Source organism: Bos indicus, chromosome 15, assembly GCF_029378745.1.
Source record: "Bos indicus isolate NIAB-ARS_2022 breed Sahiwal x Tharparkar chromosome 15, NIAB-ARS_B.indTharparkar_mat_pri_1.0, whole genome shotgun sequence".
NCBI classification, from domain to species: domain Eukaryota; kingdom Metazoa; phylum Chordata; class Mammalia; order Artiodactyla; family Bovidae; genus Bos; species Bos indicus.
The window spans coordinates 74,771,354-74,794,105 of NC_091774.1; the positions used below are offsets into that span (position 1 = coordinate 74,771,354).

At 43.5% G+C, this 22,752-nt stretch overlaps 1 protein-coding gene across 4 annotated transcripts in view; it reads left to right on the forward strand.

Annotated features, from left to right (window-relative positions):
* EXT2 (exostosin glycosyltransferase 2) overlaps positions 1 to 22,752 on the forward strand; it is a 148,952-nt gene that overhangs the window by 61,711 nt on the left and 64,489 nt on the right. For 3 of the 4 annotated variants that reach the window (XM_070804090.1, XM_019975190.2, XM_019975191.2), the window contains one exon: positions 7,336 to 7,467. The exons of the other annotated variant lie outside the window; for it this stretch is intronic. In XM_070804090.1, the coding sequence (XP_070660191.1) occupies positions 7,336 to 7,467 (132 nt within the window). The remainder of the gene's footprint in view (positions 1 to 7,335; positions 7,468 to 22,752) is intronic. 4 annotated transcript variants of the gene reach the window in all.

A 22,752-nucleotide genomic window follows, 5' to 3' on the forward strand; every position in this document is an offset into this window, starting at 1 on the left:
TTAGAAGATCCGGAGAGTTCCGTGAGATGCCTGTGGTGCCTGTGAGGGAGATGGATTTGTTCTTTCAACAAACATTTGACTGTCCACTCCTTGACAGGCGCTGTGCTAGGGGCTGCAAGACCAGTGATGAGCAAAACCAGATGCGTCCCCACTCTCACGGTCTGCAGAGAAGTGCTGGCCTCTGCCTTGGAAGCTTAGAGATTCAGGTAGAAGAGACATGTTAGTGGGTGAGATATTTTCCAGTATTAAGTTCTGTCATCCTTGTATTTATTTTTATTATACCTACCTCCCTTCTCTGACCAGTTGGATTCTTTTCCTGGCTTCAAGAATTGAAATGAATGGAGTGTAACCTTAGAATCCCTTCTGTCTCTCCTCTTCCCCTGTCTCCCTCCCCGCCCCCAAATCACGCAGAATGTAGTATATACTGTAAGTGACCTCGAGGGGCAGGATGGGTGCAGGTGTGGAGGAGATGTTCTGATTATCTGCTCTGCACAGGGCGAGGAGCTTTACAAACCTCATCTCACAGAACCTGCAGCTCCAAGAGAAAGGTGGTGTGGTGTCCATCCCCTAGATTCAAAAAATAGAGAGGGTTAAGCTGCTTAACAGAGAAGGCAATGGCACCCCACTCCAGTACTCTTGCCTGGAAAATCCCAGGGACGGAAGAGCCTGGTGGGCTGCAGTCCATGGGGTCGCTAAGAGTCAGACACGACTGAGAGACTTGACTTTCACCCTTTTCACTTTCATGCATTGGAGAAGGAAATGGCAACCCACTCCAGCGTTCTTGCCTGGAGAATCCCAGGGACGGGGGAGCCTGGTGGGCTGCAGTCCATGGGGTTGCACAGAGTCGGACATGACTGAAGCGACTTAGCAGCAGCAGCAGTAAGCTGCTTAAAATCGTGCAAGACACTCATCACCATGACTCTTTCTCCCATATTGTACTTGCTTCCTTTAAACACTTGTTATTGCTAGTCCTGTTGGCTTTATGTTACTGAAAATCAAAGAAATTAAACCACAGTAGCAGTTTTAGTTTGAAGTTTGTGTTTGCTTGAGATAGTTTTAAGTTGGCCCAAGCCTTGCCTTTTGCTTCATGATTCTAATGTTTGAAAGTGTCATAGGAACTTTAGTTCCTGTGCTTTGAAATCTGCTTTTACAAAATTACTGTGGTATCAGTTTCATGAAGAAAAGTTAAATGCTTTGTCGGAGGTTGTTGGTATGACCTTTTCATATATGACTTAGCTTTCAGCTGTGTAGATGCATAGAGTAGAGCGTGTGGGGAATCCGCAGGTTTGTGGAAGAATCCCTCATTTCAAATTTTCAGATAGCCCATGTTGATGGGGGGAAAAATCTCAAAGCAAAATAAGTGTTTGCATTTAGCTCACTGGATGGGAATGGTGGTGCTTTCATGTATATCACAACAGAGCTGAAAACTCCTTCCTCTCTGCCAAAAGTGGCCTATGCTGAGTCCTGGGGGGCTGTAAATTATGCCTTCTAAATGCTGCAAGGTGTTAAAGAGGTCCTGCAGAAATAATTAAGCCTGTGAAGTTCACTTATCCTCAGGCCGAGACACTTGAGCTGTGATTATTGGCAAGGCTTGCTTCCTTTCCAGGAGAACTGCAATTTGGTGGACAGGATGAGATGATTTGAGACATCTTAAATCAGAGTCTCTGTCCTACACTTGTGCCTCTGGCTGGTATTCTAGGTGGATTTGTTCCCAGTCATTGTTTCGTGTAAATCCCAAACGCTGCTGTCTCCACTGTGATTAAATGTGAACGCAAAGCTTTGGAATGCTCGAGTTTGAGTGTGGTGTGATTTGAAATTAAAACAAACAAACAAACATATGACGATGAACCCATTTGGGTAGAAAAGGAGGTAAATATTTAAGCTGTGTTTATGTGTGGGCTCATGCATCTTGGTGCCGTGGTAGAGGACCATTTCCTTACTCTGTGCTGGTACTCTTCATATTCTAGAAGGAGGTAGAAGGTCTGACTTTAGAGTTAGGATTCACGGGTTGGATTGGTGACTTTGCCACTTAATAGCTCAGTTTCTCACATATAAAATGAAATTTGTATCTGCCACCCGACCCCCAAAAGTTAACAAACTTGGTTATAAAGAGCAGATGAGATCATGGGTACAGTAGTGCTTTGCAGCAGGCAAAACATTCTAACGTTTGTAAGGATACTAATGAGGAAAAAAAAAATGCCAGTTTCCACAGCCAAGAAATTCACAGTGTAGCTGGAGAGAGAAAAGTGGTCATCTGAAATGCCAGTAAAGCAGTGTTAGAACGGTGTATCAGAGAACTAAGCCATAAGGTAAAGGCTGTGAATGCGGTGGGATGTCTTAGTAAGGGAAGATTGTTGATGTTGGGGGTGCTCAGTAAAGGTTTCACAGAGAAGGTAGGTTCTCTTAGGCCTCATGAACTGTAGATGCTTTGGCTGGACGATGGGAGGGGAAGCAGCAGCATGGCTGAGCAGGAAGGAGACTAGAGTGAGTGGAGTGTATCTACGAAGCAGCAGCAGGCAGCCAAGAGGCCCCCCCTGGCTGTACCCAGATGGCAAACCGCAGGACGGCTCAAGTCAGATGCCCCTGGAAGCTAAATCTGTTTTTGATTTTCTCTGAATAGGAGAAATTCTCATTGTGATGCTTTGCCTTCTCCTTATTGTTAGTGGAAACAATAGTCGTCATATAACTCAGAAGTTATCCAAGGCTTTAACTAATAGAGGACTTGTCCAGGAAACAGACCCAAAGTCAGTAAGTCTAGACTAGAAAGTGTCTTTTTTTCCTCTCCCTATTTTGGTTATGCTTCCAGTTTCTCATGCTAAACTTGGATATGTTTGGCCCCCTTGCATAAATGCAAACAGCCTCTGATTTTGAGTGGGATCGTAGGCTGAATGAAGCTGGAGAGGTCATCGGCGTCAGCATCCTGCTTTCTTTAGGAACCGAGTTTAAACTCTGCTTGGATAAGAAACCGTCTTCTTTCAGAAGACTCTGACAGAGTGGCTGGTTTGGGAGTAACCCTCCTGTCAATAAAAGAAAAAGAAGTACAGAAGCTCATTATAATAGATGAAACAACAGTTCAGAGAGCAGCCAGGACTTGAGGGATAATTCCTGAGAGACAGGAGCACCCTAAGAATAGCTGCCTGTTCACTCTGATGCCATCCCCCGAGGACTTCTAATTCACAGTCATGGGTATGGGGACTTCACAGGAAACAGCAGCCCCACAGGGCTGACAGGCTGGGGTTAGGGGGTTCCCAGAGTATCTGGGATTTGAAGGACAAAAGTCTCAGGAGAAAGGGAATCATGGGGAAATAAACAAAAAACGAGCATGCAGTCTTCCATTAAGGTCTTTGCCAACTCCTAAGGTGCACACGATCAGAGCAAGACTCCTGGAGTCCCTGCAGAAAGAAGCGGCTGGGAGCCTAAGGAGCTGTGCAGCTATTTCAGTAACCATATATAGTGCTAATGAGACAAAGGTCCATGTTCAGGGCTGGCCAGGATGGAGGGGTCCTGGGAAATACCCCAGGATTTAGTTGAAGGCCCAGAAGGCCACACCTTCAGACTATGGGCAAGCTGAAAAAAGTCCTGACAAAAGTTGAAGCTGATAGGATTAAAGTGGTCTGACTGCATTCTCTGTGCCTGCAAGCAGAATGTGTTATATTCTTAAGATAAAGATAATCTGGATTGTCCAGAAACTTCTATAATTTTTAATGCAGAATATTGGTATCTAATAAAAAATTAAGATGCAAGTTAGAAATTGAAACCAAATGACCAAAATGAAGAATAAAAAGAGATGGCAGAAAGAGACTTAAAGTTTATTCAGATATTGGAGTTATCAGTCAGAAACTAACAATACTCAATAATACAGAAGTGAAGGAGGATTTCAACAAGATACAAAATCTTCTTAGCCAAGTGGAATTCTGGAAATGAAAAATATAAGAAGTGAAATTAACAGTTCAATACATGGATTTAATAGCAGTTTATAGACTTACACACACAAAGGATAAAGGATTATTGGAAAAGGATAAAGGATTATTGGACCAGAAGGAATATTAGTAGAAAAATACACAGATTGAAGCACAGAGAGGAAAAATACAGAAAAGAGAATAAGAGACATACAGGACATGGTGAAAACATTTTACATACATGTGTGTCTGGAGTTGTAGAAGAGGAGAGTGTGATAGAACCAACATTTTAAAAAATACTGACAGTTTTCTAGAAGCATCAGGAGACATAAAGTCACAGATTAGAGAAGCTATACAGTTCTCAGTAGGATAAATACAAAGAGCTACACTGAGGTACATCTGTGGACCTCTGTGGACAAATAGAATGAGCAAACACTTAAACTCAACTGTATCAGAAATTACATTAAGTATAAGTGGACTGTATGTACAACTGAAAGCCAAAGGTTTTTAAATGGGATAAAATATTAAAATCCATTTATATCTTTTTATGAGAGATAATCTTTAGACAAACTTTAAGGGCAGAAATTTGAAAGTAAAAATTTTGGAAATAAACACACATACACACGTGCATACAGGCAGAGAGCAATCAATAAAGGTATAGAATATTTAGATAGTACTAAATAATCAACTTACTCTGCTTGACAAGTGTAAAACATTACACTCATCAACAGCAAGATACTCTTTTTAAAATGCACGTAGATCATTGACAAAAATAAATAATGTGCCTGGCCATAAATCAAGTTTAAATAAATTGCAAGGTTTTGAAATAACTTGTATGTTCCCTGACTACAGTGCAAAGTAGAAATCAGTAACAGATAAATATAAAATCTGAGAGTGTTTGGAAATTAAACAGTATACTTCTATTAATAAATGCCCTTTGGGCCAAAGAAAGTGTTACAATGGAAATTAATTTTTTTTACCTAAATTATAATGAAAATGATATGTAAATGTGTGGGATGTATTTAAAATAGTGCATAGAAATAAATTTACAGCTTTGTATTTAGGTATTAAGAAAGAAGAAAGATCGAAATATCTAAACTTCAATCTCAAGAATCTAAATGCAGTATGGATTAAAGTCCCCCAAAACCAAAGAAAGTAAAAATAAGAGCAGAAAGGAGCAAAATAGAAAAAAAGTTAGGTGAAGAATTAAGTAAGTAAGTTACCACATAGTTGCACTCATCTCACATGCCAGCAAAGCAGTGCTCAAAATTCTTCAAGCGGGGCTTCAACAGTATGTGAACTGAGAACTTACAGATATTCAAGCTGTATTTAGAAAAGGCAGAGGAACCAGAAATCAAATTGCCAGCATCTGTTGCAGAGAGTTCCAGAAGAACATCTACTTCTGCTTCATTGACTATGCTAAGCCTTTGACTGTGTGGATCACAGCAAACTGGAAAATTCTTAAAGAGATGGGAATACCAGACCACCTTGCCTGCCTCATGAGAAATCTGTATGCAGGTCAAGAAGCAGCAGTTAGAACTGGACATGGAACAATGGACTGGTTCCAAATTGGGAAAGGAGTACGTCAATGCTGTATTTTGTCACCCTGCCTGTTTAACTTATATGCAGAGTACATCATGCAAAATGCCATACTGGATGAAGCACAAGCTGGAATCAAGATTGCCGGGAGAAATATCAATAACTTCAGATATGCAGATGACACCACCCTTATGACAGAAAGCGAAGAGGAACTAAAGAGCCTCTTGATGAAGGTGAAAGAGGAGAGTGAAAAAGCTGGCTCAAAACTTAACATTCAAAAAATTAAAATCATGCCATCTTGTCCCATCACTTCATGGCAAATAGATGGGGAGACAATGGAAACAGTGACAGACTCTATTTTCTTGGGCTCCAAAATCACTTTAGATGGTAAATGCAGCCATGAAATTAAAAGATGTTTGCTCCTTGGAAGAAAAGCTGTGACAAACTTAGCATATTAAAAAGTAGAGACATTACTTTGTCAACAAAGGTCCATCTAGTCAAGGCTGTGGTTTTTCCAGTGGTCATGTATGGATGTGAGAGTTGGACCATGAAGAAAGCTGAGCGCCAAAGAATTGATGCTTTTGAACTGTGTTGTTGGAGAAGACTCTTGAGAGTTAGTCAGTCCTAAAGGAAATCAGTCCTGAATATTCATTGGAAAGACTGATACTGCAGCTGAAACTCCAATACTTTGTCCACCTGATGCGAAGAGCCAACTCATTAGAAAAGACCCTGATGCTGGGAAAGATTGAAGGCAGGAGGAGAAGGGGACGACAGAGGATGAGATGATTGGATGACATGGCTGACTCGATGGATGAGTTTGAGTAAGCTCTGGGAGTCAGTGATGCACAGGGATGCCTGCCTGCTGTAGTCCATGGCGTCGCAAAGAGTCAGACACGACTGAGCGACTGAACTTAACTGAAGATGAAGAAAATCAACAAAATGAAATGGAAAAGATTAATAAAATTGATAAACATCAGTAAGACTGATCAAGTACAAAGGGAAAACACAGATGATCAATATCAGGAATGAAAAGAGAGATATTACTACAGATTTTATAGGCATTAAATAGACATACATTTAGTCCAAACATTTAACAGTTTAAAGTGAACATATTCGTTGAAAAATACCACCTACAAAACTGACATGAAAATATGCAGAATCTTATGTCTATGGAAGAAAATCCATGATTTAAAATCGTTACCCACCCCACCCTCCCAAAAAAACCACAAAACCTTAGATGGCTTTTTTGATGACTTCTCAGTATTTCAAGGCAGAAATAATGCCAAACTTGGCTAACATTTGTCAAAGAATAGAACTTTTTCTACTCACTTTTCAACTCCTTTTATGAGGCCAGCATAACCTGACACTGAAATCCAATTTTAACATTACAGTGTTCAGCAAAAGAGGTCCGACACAAAAGAGTAAATACTATTTGGTTCCATTAATATGAAATTCCTTAGTGGGCTAACAGAAATCAGAGTAGGGATTACTCTTGGAGGGGTGAGATACTGGCTGGGTGCAGCAGAGAGGACTCTCCTGGGGTGCTGGAATGTTCTATATCTTTATCTGGATAGTGATTATAGGAGTACTGAATGTACTTTATGTGCACTTTAGTAGTAATATTAAAAAAAAAGACTATAAACTTGATACTTCATTCCCATGTAGTTTCTTTTCTGTCTAAATTGGATTCCATGTGCATTGCCTGCGCTCATGTCCTGTTTGACTGCCTTGGATGAATGCCCATTCTGATGGAGTTGCCTTGCACAGCAGGCAGGCTTTTGCCTTGGGCTTGCTCTTCTTTGAGAATAAGGAAATGACCCCGACGCAGAGGTGCCTGTGATGGAGCCTCTAGTTCTTCCCTCACTGCTCATTTCACGCAGTGTGGTTTTCTTCACAGGCACGGTGGTTTTGGGAAGCATACTTCCAGTCAATCAAGGCCATCGCCCTGGCCACCCTGCAGATCATCAATGATCGGATCTATCCATACGCTGCCATCTCCTATGAAGACTGGAATGACCCTCCTGCTGTGGTGAGTAAATGCTGGGGTGAGCCACGTCAGGCATAGGCCAGCGGCCAGGACGATGGAACATGCACTGGATTTGTAAAGGTGATTTAAGTTTGAGCTTTCTAAGATATAAGAGTGTGCTAGAATATGTGGGACCCAATAGGACCAGTTTTGGTCTTCCCTGTTGGCTCAGATGGTAAGGAATCTACCTGCAGTGCGGGAGACCTAGGTTCAATCCCTGGGTTGGGAGGATTCCCTGGAAGAGGGCATGGCCACCCACTCCAGTATTTTTGCCTGGAGAATCCCCATGGACAGAGGAGCCTGGCGCGCTACAGTCCACGGGGTAAGGAAAGAATAGGACACGAATGAAGCGACTTAGCACACACGCACGCAGGACCAGTTTAATTTTGAAATGACCAAAGTAACAAGTACTGAAGCAGCAGTTTGTTTTAAATGTGCTTAGGAAGGCAGTGTGTTTGTTTATTGCAGAAATAAATTGGGAGGCCTGGGTCTTGTTGGAAATGGAAGACTTCCTGATGACTTTTGCAGTGGTGGTGCTTTGAACTCTTGAAAAGATTCTCTAAGCAATTAGTGATGGCTTATATTTTGAGCCCTGCCTCTTGTGCTTTATGCTAACTAAGTGCTTTGCATGGATGTCAATTAACATTCAGGCCCCTGCTAGGGGACATCATCAGCAAAAATGTAGAGAGGCATTAGGGATTGCTCAGGGTGGCTGAGACCCCTCAGTCCTTCCAGCAGCAAGATGGGGTGGGCAGATGCTGCTCTCAGAGCTTCGTCCTTAATTGCAGGAGTCATGAGGTACCTGTGGCCTGGGAGGGACAAGTACCTGAAGCTGTGGGGGGCACAGTCTCTGCTCTGGGGCACACCTGCTCTCTGGCTCACAGACCCCGAGGCCTCTGCGTGAGAGAGCTAGACTCCTCTCCGCTGAATCATTGCTCTTCTCTTTGTGGCCAGCCATCCTTGTCTCCTGACTCTACCCGCTCTTAACAGTGCTGTATGCTGCCACCTGGTTGGTCTTCTTTTTCCCTCCCCATCTCCCTCCTGCCTTTCTTAAGGGCTTATTGTGTGCCAGTGCTCCACCAGGTGCTGAGAAAGCAGAGGAAACCAGGCCCTGCCCTCAGAGGAACTCAGTGCTAACTTGGGAAGCCCGGAAGGAAGGGTATTGTATGAGTTGCCCTGCAGTGGAGCTGAGGGTGGAATTCCCAGGGAGCCCCGGGCAAGGGCGGGCAGTGCTCCTGAACCGGGAGTGCCCAAGAGGAAGTAAAACCGTCAAGGCAAGTGAAACAGTAGCAAACACCTCCTTTCTGTTTTCCTTGAGGGAAGGTTTCCTTCTGTCCATCTCTTCCCTTGACTTCCTTGCCAAAGGTAACCTTCCAGAATGTTTGTGTTCCTGTATAGACATACTGTGTAATTTTAGAATACAAATGGGGTCACACGATGCATATTATTCTCAACCTTGCCTTTTTTACTTTAAAACTAGATCATGGGCTTACTTCCATTTCATTCTGTATAGGGATACTTCAGTTTTAAGGACTGCTGTAATCATGTTTTGGCCTTTTGGCTAAGATCACGTGTTGGACTGCTGTATGTGATCCCACCGCTTAGGTCTGTCTTACAGGCAAATCTGTTTTCAACAGTAATAGGGGGGATGCATATTATTGCATCCACACAGCCTTTCAGGTGTGTATGCACATAAATGTGTGAATGTATCTGTAGAATTAGTAATAGCAGAGAAATAACTAGAAGAATAGGCACACTTTAAGTGTTGATCAGTCAATCAGTCTGTTCAATTGCTCAGCCCCGTCTGACTCTTTTCAACCCCATCGACTTGAGTGTTGATAGATTTTAACAAATTGCTCTTTCAAAAGACTACACCAGTTTATAATTCCACCAATAACATTTTGGTTATTCTGCTTCTTCATGCCTTCAGTAACCCTGAGTACTTGAATTTTTGCTTACTTGGAAGGTTGATATCTCTCTCTGTTGCTCCCAGAATACAAATATAAATCCTATTTGAACTGTGATTGATAACCCTGACTTTTTAGATTGTTTTTGGCATGTATTCATTCAGCGGGTATTTCCTGAGTGCCTATTTTGTTCCAGGCAGTGTTCTTGGTACTTGAGATATGTCAGTCAACAAAGCAGAGAAAAATCCACGCCACTGGGGAGTTTACAGTGCAGTAGGTCTTGCTATCTGGAAGCAAGGTTTGTCTTTCTAGTAAAATTTTAAAGCTTTCTGTATACTGGTCCTTTACAAGTCTTGCAAAATTTTTTCTTAGGTGTTTTATCATTCTTACACTCCGATAAAGGAATTCATGCTTTCTGACATTTTAGTTCCTAACTGATTACTTTTGTATGAAGACATATTGTTGGCTTTTATGTATAAACTTGTAATACTCTGAGTTCTGTAATTGTTTGACTTTTTTCAAGTTGATTCTCTTGTGTCTTCTAGATGTACAGTGATACCTGCAAATGCTAATTATTCTTTTTTCCAACACTTGAACCTTTTGTTATCTTTTATCTAATTGCCTTGGCTGCTGCTTCCAGAACAATGTTAAATGACCATCATTTAATGTTGTTAAGTGTTAAAAGAGAAGGGCGGGTGTTGTGTGAGAAAGGGGGAAGTTAGATTTCCCCCTCCCCCAGCTTACCTGGTTCTCTGGAGGACAGAGACTCAGGCAAGTGAGCGTTAGATACAGGGAGGGGGTGGGCCAAGAATGATGAATTTTGGGGTTTCTGGTTCCATCCAGAAGGAGCAGCAAATTCAGGGGTCAGAGGGACAAGAGAGCACGGCGGCTTCAGGAACTTTGAGGGGGTCAGTGTAGCAGGAGTGAAGGGTTTGTGAGGGAGACGCAGAAGGTGGAGCCTTCTGAGGGCCCAGATTGCCAAACCCCTGGCATCTTAAGGGAGGTGCTGGAATGTTTCCAGTGGGTGATGGGAGATCAGCAGAGCACCTCCACAGAAGTCACGTGCTGAGATTGCATTTCGGGTCATTCTGACATCAGTGTGGAGGGTGCTTCTGTTGAAGGAGGACAAGGCCAAAGGCAGGAGACTGTTTCAGGAACCAGGTGAGAATTAATGGAGGATAAATGTGAGTGATGGGGCTTCCCTGGTGGCTCAGTCGGTAAAGAATCTGCCTGCAATCCTGGAGACTGCCTGCAAGACAGGTGACCTGGGTTTGATCCCTGGGTCAGGAAGTTCCCCTGGAGAAGGAAATGGCAACCCAGTCCAGTATTCTTGCCTGGAAAATCCCATGGACAGAGGAGCCTGGCGGACAACAGTCCACAGGGTCGCAAAGAGTTGGACACAACTTAGCGACTAGACCACCACCCAAATGTGAGTGATACCAGGGACCACCTGCCGTGCTAACTGGGAAGGCGTTTAGGAAGAGTGAGGAGGATGGTGTTGTCTATTGAACGAGAGTACATGGGCATCGCGGGCCAGGTGGTGTTGGAGTCCAGGCATGGTCTGGCAGCAGGGCCTTCCACCGTCCAGCGCCAGGCCTCCTTTCCAGCCTTATTTCCTTCTGTTCCCTTTTGGGGAGCACTAGGTTTCTGGCTCCACAATGTTGTCCTTCCTGTGTTTGCTCTCTGCTTTTCCTTCCTGTGCCCTTGTGACCATTGCTTCTTTCCCTGGACGCCGTTCTTCACCATCACCTCTGGTCTTATGCATTTTATTCAGGGGCCCTGGCCATGTACCCCTTTCTCCATGAGATTTTTCCTGGACCCCTTACAAAAAGTAATCTTTCCTTCTTGTAAATCTTAAAGCATATTATCTATTTCTTTCCTGTCATTTAACATACATAGAAGTACAACTTCCTGTAAAATTTTAAGTTTCTTAAGGGAATTTCTGAGTTATCTTGGTATTCCTTATAATATTTAGAGCAATTTAATTCAGGTAGGAAGCCCTTTATACATAAAGAAGGAAGGAGGGATTGAGGAGGGTGGAATTTCCAGGACTTGAACCATCCAAAGCTCAGTCGCATGCTGACGCGACAGCCTTTATTTTATTTGACCTTCACCCTATTGGGAAGGTGAGAAAAGTGAAAGATTCCCTCTCATGTCTAAAGCAGACCTAATGAGGCTCACAGAGCCTGACGACTCGTCCAAGGTCGCATAATGGGCAAGTTGTGTAAACAAGCAGGAACCCAGGTCTTCTACCCACAAAGTGTCTTGACTGGCTTATGCAGTATTATGGGAGCCATTGAGCCTCCTCCAGGCTGAAACATTTCCACTCTTCTGAGCATATGGTACAAGCTTGAGACAAAGAAGATCACATCTGTTGCTCTGCAGGAGAATTCATACAGGTGGGATAATCATGACCCAGCTAGAGAATGTGGAGACAGTGGGCGCTTTCCTGTACTTTTATCTAAAGCTCCAAGAAAAGTGTTTGAGGATAAATGGTTGGGATTCTGGTCTCTGTCTTTCATAAGAATACAGACTAGGAGAAAATAGTATATGAAGTTTTATAGTTTTGAAATAGGCATATTTTAATTGAGGACAAAGCAGAATGCTGGACTCAATTTGGGAAAGAAGATGAGTATAAAAAGCATAGATCTGAATAAGCAACTGGAAACTATATTATTTATTTATTTATTTATTTTTCTTTCTTAAGGGGAATTTAGTGTTTAAGTTCTAGGAGCTCAGGTGATGAGAGCCCTGATTTAAAGCTGTAGGTTGTACATTTCTGCTTCTTCAGTGAAAGCAACTGACAGAAAGCCTGAATAGCATTGATTTATTTATAGTTAACTCCCCCGCCCCCCGCCCCTTCAGAAATACTTAACCTGTCCTAGATGTGGTTACTATGAGCCCAGCCTGCAGGGGAGTCTCCCCTCTAGATTCCATCAAATTTACCATTTCAGGCACCCCGAGGTGGGAGTTGGTGTGGATCTCAGTCAGTAAATCAAGGGTTGGCCTGGCTTTTTCAAAGATCTGCAGTCAGGGCCTCCAGCCATGGCTCTGAGCTTGCTCAGCTGGAGAGGAGGGCCGAGAGCAGAGAGCCCTTTTTTGGCCAGATGCCACTGCCTGAGTTTAACGTTAAAAAAAAGAAGAGGCTTGTGTGTGGATGGTGAAAACAGGGAGGGGTGGTGGCCGGCCGCGCAGAAACCCGGTGCCTGGGCCACCAGATGCTCTGCCGTCCTCATTTGTAACCGGAGCGGGGCCGATTGCATTATCCACCTTTTGCTACACTCTCAAGACGATGAAAGCGTGTGAGTAGGTCATTCTGGAGCACAACTTTAAAGTGGCACAGTGGTCCGGTCTGGAGAGATGGGCCCTTTGTCTTGAATCTTCTCTTTGGAAGGAATTTCTCACCAAATGGAAGTTTCTTTGTGAGAGATGACACATTTGTTCTTAATCATTAAATTTTTTAGCTCCTCTTGTCAAGGATGCCTGCATTTTACGGTCTCTTGAGGTTTTCATCCCCCCCCGCCCCCCCTTTTTTTTTTTTTTTTGCAAGTCTCAGCAAAACTTTACCATCTCCCCAAACACTCCCCGCCTGTGTCGCTTCTCAGGCGTGTGCCATTTCTGGTCTCCCCCTTGGCGGGCCTGGTGCCTGGATCTGGGCCTGGCCTGGGTGGCTGGGGGTCTCTTCAGACAGCCTCCCCCAGCTTACCTCTGGTCGCCTGCAGGGCACGAGCTTGTCGGGAGGACACAGACTGAGGCCCGGGAGCATTGAGGATGCGGATTTGGAGCGGGCCAAGAGCCGTGAGGTTCTGGGTTTCTGGCCTGTGCCAACAAAGCCATATCGTCTCGGTAAAATCACGTAGAGTGGAGGATTTTCCCATATTATTTTTGTACAGCGTGATTAGAAGGATTGTCTCCACCTTATCGTGTGCTAACGTGATTGAGTAGTGGTGGCAGTGTCAGTCGCTCAGTCGTGTCCGTCTCTGTGGACTGCAGCCCGCCAGGCTCTTCCATCCGTGGAATTCTCCAGGAAAGAATACTGGAGTGGGTTGCCATGCCCTTCTCCAGGGGATCTTCTCAACCCGGGGATCAAACCCAGGTCTCCTGCATTTAAGGTGGAGTCTTTACCATTTGAGCTACCCAAGAAGGTAAATTTTATTTACCTAGTTCCTTCTGGCAGTGTTTTTCAGATTTGTTGTCATAGATAACACTAGTATAGCTAACCCAGGTTTGTTTTTTTTTTAACACTGACTATACTGGACCTAGAACAACAGAAAAGGGAGACAGCAGGGGTCCCATAGCTATTGACAAAAAACCTGACAAACTGACGAGGTAAGTGGGGAAGTGACTTAAAACGGATTGTTGCGCCCAGCATAAGAATAAGGCTGACAGCAAAAACTTGTTCCTATGAAATCTAGCCCATGTGGCAGCTTCGCTGCAAGCCAGGCCTCAGGCGCGGGTTATATGCACTCACCTAGGCATCCTGTGGAGAAGGCAATGGCACCCCGCTCCAGTACTCTTGCCTGGAATATCCCACAGATGGAGGAGCCTGGTGGGCTACAGTCCATGGGGTTGCTAAGAGTTGGACACGACTGAGCAACTTCACTTTCACTTTTCACTTTCATGCATTGGAGAAGGAAATGGCAACCTGCTCCAGTGTTCTTGCCTGGAGAATCCCAGGGACGGGGAAGCCTTGTGCGCTCCCGTCTCCAGGGTCGCATAGAGTCGGACACGACTGAAGCCACTTAGCAGCAGCAGCAGCAGGCATCCTGTAAGCCTGAGTCCAGCTTTTGAAGATAGAGGGGGAAGGCTCAGCAGGTGGGAGGCCTGTAGAAGAGCACTTGCTTGCATGGCAGTCCTCACCCACGAGGGGCAGGGTCAGAGCTGTGGACTCGGTGCAGCAGAGCCTGCTGCTGTCCCTAGTTCTTGGGGAAGCGGTTCTCCAATGTCAGGAGGTTCTCCAATGTCAGGACGTGTCAGAAGCTCCTGAAAGGCTCGTGAAAATGCAGATTGCTGCCACTCCACCCCTAGTCTCAGATGGTGTTGGTCTGGGTGAGGTCCTCGGATTTGCATTTCTAGCAAGTTCCCAAGTAGTGTCGATGCAGCTAGTCCAGGGGCTGTGCTTTGATGTGGGATTGGTTCACTGTGTGTGTCCTGACTCACTGCCTGGAGAAGGCACTCCCTCTCCCCCCATCCAGTGCCTCTTCTGCATCCCTGGAACTTGATTAGAAGCTTCCAGAGCCTGGGCTAAGCCCACATCTGTCTCAGCTACAAGAAGAACTCAGGGCTACCGGTACTTAGATGTCCAGACGGCAGCCCTCCTCATTCACAGAGGTTGTGGTTGTATAAGCTGCTGAAAATATCACTCAGCTGTAAATACTAACAAGCTATAAATCACTCTGCAGGCCGAAGGAGCGCCAGCTCAGATGCATGGAGCAGAACCCCGAGTCTGTTTAACTCCACTCCCTGCCCTTTAACATCCAGGTTGTGGAATGTGTCTCTGGAATTTGAACACCTCCCCTGCTCACCCCCTCCCCCAGGAGGCCTTTTTGGCTTATTTTCTCCCCTTTTTCCTCCCACTGCCCAGATATGGCTGAAGTATGTATGGAATTCAGAAATTTTAGCTTGAATTTTAAGTAAGTTTAAGCGTTTTGGAGTCTTTTGTTTTTAGAGGTGCCACATTTACAGGGTCACAGTTGCACAGAAGGTCCGCCTTCCTGCCCCCAATGCCAGGCCTTTCCTTGAGTTGCCTTCGCCATTGAACTGTTTCGTAGCTGTACTTGCTTCTGTGGAAACAAGCCGGACAGTCTCAGGTCATGGAGTAAAGAAAGCCGAGTTGGGTCTGTGGAGTGAGAGACGCAGGAAGATCCCAGGAGCTTGACCCGGGGCCCCATGCCAAGAATTCTGATGGTCAGATAGTAACGTGGGAAAGATGAGGTCGCAGGTCAGATCCAGGTGGGGAGGATAAGTAAAGCACAGGAAGGGCCAGACTCGGGGGTGCTGCGGAGGGGGTCCTGTCAATCAGAGCATCCTTCCTGGAGAGGGAGACTCGTGTACCCGGGTTGCCATGTGTGCATGGCGACTCCAGTGGTGGCGGAGGTCGAGCCGCACGTGCAGTTTCTCTGGATGCAGACCTTCCTCACCCACCCGGGCTTTTGTAGAGTTCACTTTTATGACTCTGGCATTTATGAGTCAACCCCTGTCTGCTTCCTTACGTCCCAGAGAGGAGGGCAGCGAGTGGAGTAGGTCCTCGGGGTCCATGGAGCTTGGTCTGGCAGCAGATGAATTGAGGACACCTTGGGTATTTTGGCAAAGCCATCCTTCACACACCAGCTGTCACTCACCGGCACATCCGATTCCCTTTCCCCTTGCTTCAGGGCCCACTTTCTTTCTCCCTCGAGTCAGTTTAAGAGGTTCAGTAGCAGAGGTTACTGGGAAAATGAGTTGTCGGGTATCCCAACATCAGGGGTAATGAATTCTATTTCTCGTATCCTATACTGTTTACATAGACATATCAATTAATATTTGAGTGTAATTTTTCTAATTAGAGGGTCATTACAGCTGCAGAGTAGAAAAATTTCCACATTGCTCCAGCTGGAGTTTGAGTCTTGATTTTTGGTTCTGTTTTATCTTTCAGCTATATTTCTTAATTTCATGTTTAAGAAAAAAATAGAATGGCTTAACACATGAATGGTTTAAAAAGTAAAATCATAAAATAACGCCTGTAAATTAAGGCCCATTCCCGAGGGGCAGCTGCTCTCAGCTCTCCTCTGATATTTATTTTCCTGTCTTCTCATAAAATGCTGATAGTGCTGTTTTTTTTTTATTTCTCTATCTCAGACATTGTCTCTTTACTTCCATAGAGTTAGTGCTTTGTTTCCTGTTCCTGCCTCTTCCTCTGCACGTTTCTCTTCCCTCTCATCTTACCAGTGGGGCAGTGTCATCATTTTTCATTAGAGCAATGTTTATTGTTGCATTATTAGGACTATATAAATGTTGGTGTCAGTGGGACCAAGTAGTAAACCATGGTTATGTTTCCTTTCTTGCATAACTTTTTTTATTTTCCAGGGAGTAAATGCGTAGCTGTCTTAAAAACAAAACGAAACAAAAACACTCTCTTAGCTTTCCATGTTCCTATCACTGCTTTTTACTAACTTCTCCAACGAAGAGTGAAATGGTCAAGCGCAAGTGAACTATGGGCTGTCCCCCGCCTTCGCTCTCTTTCCCTCCCTCCCACCCTTCTCTTGCATAGCCCGCACCTGCAGCTCCAGTGTGGATTGACTGCTCTCTAGGTCTCCTGTACAGAGGTCAGCCTCAATTCTCTGTTCACCATGATTCTTGCAATTCTCTTCTTTTCTCTTCTTTGTTGGATTTTTGTTTTCAAGTTCTAACATCCTCTTTCTTTTTGGGTTTTTTTTTTTTTTAATCCAGTAGCTTCCCCAGAAAAGGGACTGTTGGGGGGTAAATTTGCTGTCACCTTGCGTCTCTGAAAATTCATCTATTCTCTTTCACCTTGATGAATATTTGTGTGCAGTGCTGTGCTTGGGCTGGTATAAAATTCTGGTCCACGTGGCTTTTCTTCAAAATTTCAAAGGCATTGCTTCATTGTCTGCTGATCTTCCCGTTTTAATCTCAAAAACCTGAGATGTCATTCTAATTCCTGATCCTTTTGTGTGACACTTTTAATCTTCCTGGAAAATCCTGTGTTCTGAAACTAATGATGATACACCCTGGTATGAGTGTTTTTTTGTTCACTGGATACTGATTTGGGCCCTTTATAAGGGAATTTTCACATTTTCTATCTCCCCCACCCCGCCTCGTTTTCTCTCTTTCTCTCTTGGTGGAACTTGGGTTACCTTGATGATGAATGTGCTAGACTGACCCTTATTTTTCTTATCTTTTCTTTATGTCTTAATGGACTTTTTGTTTTAATTTCTTAGATATTTTCTCAATTTTATCTTCTAATTTTTCATTTTAAAATTTTTGTTCACTTTTAATTTCTAAGAGTTTTTTCTTGTCTTCTACCTAATCTTTTTTATAGCTTCCTATTCTTGTTTTAAGGATACAGTACTTTCTCTCTCTGAAGATATTTGTGGGTTTGTTTTTATTTTTTATTGTTTTTATATAAATTTATTTTAATTGGAGGCTAATTACTTTACAATATTGTATTGGTTTTGCCATACAGAAACATGAATCCACCACGGGTGTACACGTGTTCCCCATCCTGAACCCCCCTCCCACCTCCCTCCCTGTACCATCCCTCTGGGTCATCCCAGTGCACCAGCCCCAAGCATCCTGTATCCTGCATCAAACCTGGACTGGTGATTCGTTTCATATATGATATTATACATGTTTCAATGCCATTCTCCCAAATCATCCCACCCTCGCCCTCTCCCACAGAGTCCAAAAGACTGTTCTATACATCTGTGTCTCTTTTGCTGTCTCGCATACAGGGTTATCGTTACCCTCTTTCTAAATTCCATATATATGCATTAGTATACTGTATTGGTGTTTTTCTTTCTGTTTTTATTTGTCTTAAGCTCCGTGTATTGTTTGTTTCCTTTGAATTCCATCATCAGGGCTTTATTTTCTGTCTTTCACATTGGAAACTTTCTTCAAATACCTGATGTTTTTCAGCAGTCTATTCTTATTTGGGTGAGGCACTGAAAACTGATGGGAAGCCCTGTGTGCATGGTTTGGCTTGTCAACTTTTGGGCTTTACTGAGGTTTATGGATGGGGACTCAACTGTTTACCCGTTGTTGGTACTCTTCAGTTCAGTTCAGTCGCTCAGTCGTGTCCGACTCTTTGCGACCCCATGAACTGCAGCACGCCAGGCCTCCCTGTTCATCACCATCTCCCGGAGTTCACTCAAACTCAAGTCCATCGAGTCAGTGATGCCATCCAGCCATCTCATCCTCTGTCGTCCCCTTCTCCTCCTGCCCCCAATCACTCCCAGCATCAGAGTCTTTTCCAATGAGTCAACTCTTCGCATGAGGTGGCCAAAAGTACTTTTAGGTTATTTCTGTTGGATTGGTTCACTGACCCAAAGGATAATCTTTCTGCCCTTGGGAGTAGGGCGAGGATGGATAGTAAGTCTGGGCTGCAAGTCTTTGGGGAGGAGAACGGGGGAAGGAGACCGGTTCTTATCCTTCATACAGTAGATGATCACTGAATCTGCCGTATTTGGTGTGGCGCCTCATCCTGCTGGCCGTCCGTTGTGTCTCTGGAGTGTGGGGTCTCTCTAGTTCATTTTCTCCAGAGAATAAACCTCCTGCTAAGATGCAGTGGGTGGAGAGGACAGGGAGGGCATTGACCTGCCTGTGCACGTAGGTTTAAGGGATCTCAGAACCAACTTTTCTTATTCCTGTTTTCAGAGTCCGTCCTCCCTAGACACCTAGGCCTTCCCATTTCTCAGTCTGCTAACCATCATCCTTGGAAGGATTAGCTTCCCATGCTTTGCTAGGCAGTTTATGTTCCTTTATCTGCCTTTTGTTTGTTTGCTTAAACAGACCTACAATTCTGTATATTTTTTAATTTTCTATTTTGACATAATTTTAGACTTAAATTTCCAAAACCAGTGCATCGTTTCTGCACACCCTTCACTCATAGTCATCAAACACTAATATTTTGCCACCTTTCTTTTATTCTTTTCTGTGTGTGTGTAAGCACACACAAACATATACATTCATATTTATGTATTTTTTTCCTGAACCATTTGCAAGTTACAGATATGAGGCACCTTTACTCCTAGATCTTTCTCAGAAAATCACCCAAATGATCGCTAGTGGTAAAGAACCCACTTGCCAGTTTAGGAGACATAAGGGATGCAGGTTCAATCTCTAGGTCGGGAAGATGCCCTGGAGGAGGGCATGGCAACCCATTCCAGTATTCTTGCCTGGAGGATCCCCATGGACAGAGGAGCCTGGCCGGCTACAGTCCATGGGGTCACAAAGAGCTGGACACCGCTGAAGCAGCTGAGCGCACACATACAGACCTTATTTAGATTTTGTCAGTTATCTTCATTATGTCCATTACAGCAGAAGATTGCAGGCAGTCATTGTGTTCAGTTGTCATGTCTCTGTAGCTTCTACTAGAACAGTTTCTCAGGTCCTTCTTTGTCTGGCATGACAGTGGCCTTTTTGAAGAGAACATGTCAGTTATTTTGGAAGGTATCCTTTGATTTGGATTTGTCTGGTGCTTTTGTGTTAAATTATGCATTCCATTTCAAATTATTGAAATTCAGGTTAAGTATTTTTGGCAGGAATGTCACAAAAGTAATGTTGGTTCTTGGTGTATCACGCTGGAGGACACGTGATGTCGGTCTGTCCCATTGGTCGTGACGATAACTTCACTCAGAGCTTTCTCCAGTGGGAGGTTACTTCCTTCTTTTAGTGTGTCTTGTTCGGACGTACTTTGAGACTGTGTAAATATCCTGTTACTCCTCAAACCTTTACTAGGGTTAGCATCCACCAATGATTTCTTGTCTGAATCAATTGTTATAATGGTTGCCAAATGGTAATTTTAATTCCCATGCTCTATCTGCTTTTGAGAGTGATTTTTATTCTTTAACCTGAGGGTTCATGTCTTTTAATCAGTGTTGGAATATTCTGTGTCATTTTCTTTTTGAATATTATGTATCTGTCATTCTCACTGATCTTGGAATCCTATTAAATGCATGTGAGACCTCTTTAATTCTGTTGTTGTGTCTCTCAAGTTTGGTTTTTTTTCCCCTTATGTTTTACACATTTTTAACTCTTTGTGCTGCATGTTGGAAAATTTTTTCTCATCTATTTTGCTCTTTCCTTTGGCCATGTCCAATGTGTTTTTACCCATCCAGTGGGATTAAAATTTCAGTAGTTATTTCTAGAAGCTCTGACTATTTTTCAAATCTGTCTGCCTGATCTTTTTTCATAGTATCTTTTTTTCCCTATATATTTTCACTTCCCTCTTTTGTGTGTTAATTATTTGAGATACTCACTTTATATTCCCCAGTAATTCAATTTTAAAATTTCTCATAGCTTCTAACCCTGTCGTTTGCCTCCTGCCTGTTGCTCTTGTTGCATTATTTCCTTGTATGTTTTGTAATCTTGGAATGTGAGTTTCATCTCTGGTGAGGTTTTCTGTGGAAATCTTCGCCACCTGAGTGTAAGAAGGTATTTCTCCAGAGAGTTTGTTCTTGTTTTGTGGCTTCTGCCAGATGTTCCAGGAGGTATTGCAGAGATAAATCACTTTTTAACATTAGTTTCTCGGTCAGAGGTTTCCATACTGCACAGGGAGGGTCCATTTAAACCCCACACCAGTGCGAGGGCTAGCCTCTGTTGGAAGCATCCCCCGTCCAAACTCAGGTTGAAAAGGACAGATGATTTTCTGTATGTCCATGTTCTAGGAGTGACTTTCGGGACCACCTTTTTACTGATTGTACAGGCCTTCAAGGGTTCAGGCTTGGTATGTAAGTCCCACTGCCTGCCCCCTCTGCCCCCGTGCCCAAAGCTGTGCTCCTCGTCCAACGTGGGTGTGAGTGTCCACGCCCTGCGCCGCTGGGCCCAGTGACAGCCTCCCCGCGGCGCCTTCAGTTCTTTGCAGTTTGCTCATCGATTTGGGTTCCTGGCAACTTTCCATTTCCTGAATATTTTTTTTTAATTTTGTTATATTTTATCCTACGTTTCTGTCTGTTGTCCAGCAAGAGACGCTGTCTTTTTCGCCTCCCCAGATACGTTGAGCTCCTGTCCACTGTTGTTCCCTTGCCTGTTCTTTGTGCCCTGTGGGTTTATGCTCCCCCTCTTCTCCCCCCAGGAGGAAGCAGGGCTAAAACACAGTAGACAAAACATACACCTTATTGGAATTCCGGAGAAGTTAAGAAATGATTGCATTTTAGAGGTTGTTCTTTCCACTTTGTATTGACCTTAATACTCCTGTCAGCTCAAAACTGTACAAAAGCTTTGATTTTCTTGGTCATAACTGTGTAGGTACTTTGAGCTTGGAGGCCACAAGCTATAACTTAATCTTTCCCAAGAGTGTCTGTTTACCAAGCTAGTGATGTCTTCCTTCATACCATAGCTGACCTCTGAAATATAGTCAGCGGGCCGCCAGCAAACATTTTTATGCCCAGGCCAAAGAAGGAGCCTGTCTTTCGAACTGAGTATTTCAGGTGTGGGATAGCCAGATGAAACTATAAATTTGTTTCACCTCTCATGAGAAGTAGTGCTTTGAGCCACCATTAGCATTCTTGAACACTTTGGATTATAGATCAGCCTGTTTGCTTGAATCAGAGAAATTACTAGCTTTTTCACTGAAGTTTTTTTTTGTTGTTTTTTTTTTTAAGTGTTTTCAGTATACTTTTTAAGTAACAGATCCAGGGATGAGGATGGTGAATTTGAAGACTGTGTCTTAAGAATAATCCACATTTTTTACTATCAAACGACTGAACTGTTATTTTTAACATACAAAGTTAAGAACCAGTAAAATCAACAACATGTTGTATGTGCTCCTACTTTATTGTATTCACCCATTTAATTGATTAGACAGTATCTTAAACCATTTTACCACAGATGTATTTAGTGAAATTTATTACTTGCAGACTGATATAACTCATGAATTATTAAAAGCATCAGCATATGGAACCTTCTCTTTCTCATCTAGATTCTTTGAATACGGCTTAGGTTGAGCCATTTAACTGGCTTCTGTCCATCCCACTGATGGAAGCCACAGTCAGATGAGGGTTCTTATAAATGATTGGCTTCCTTTCCGAGCAAGAAGAGGATAAAATGTCAGCTTTTTCCTCTACTACCTGAAAAGCAATCAGGAGCAGCCCTCCCACTCTTCTTGACAGTAGTTTGGCTTTATAGAAGAAGGGCAGGCATTGAGCCAAATGTGAATGTCAGTGCTATATAAAGAAAAAAGTTAAGTAGCTAAAACTCCGATAGTAACTGGAATTTTTAGAGCAGTATTCAGATGGGTTTACCCTGTAAGCTTTCAGAAAGCTAACAATAACTCAGCCTGAACTGCAAGGTTTAATCCCTTCTTTCCTGGTGATGATCCCAGTAAATTGAAGTTACTTACCGAATGTCTCTTCACAGCGATTTGCTCATGTGTAGGACTGGGTTTAGGGGGTAATAATAGTTTCAGAAGAATAGGGTAGTGGTTAGTGACTGATTACCAATTACTAATCAAAGCCATTGAAAAGGACATTTTGGAATCAACTGGAGTTCCAGACCATTTAGGAGCCTGACATTGTGCTTTCTTATCTCTTTAAAATTTGTTATCCTTACCTGTAAAATGAACTATTACTTATTTCATAGGATTATTATGAGACAGTAGTGAAGTAATGTATGTAGGAGCATTTTGTAAGTGGTATTGATAAGGCTGCTAGTGTAACGTTCTATC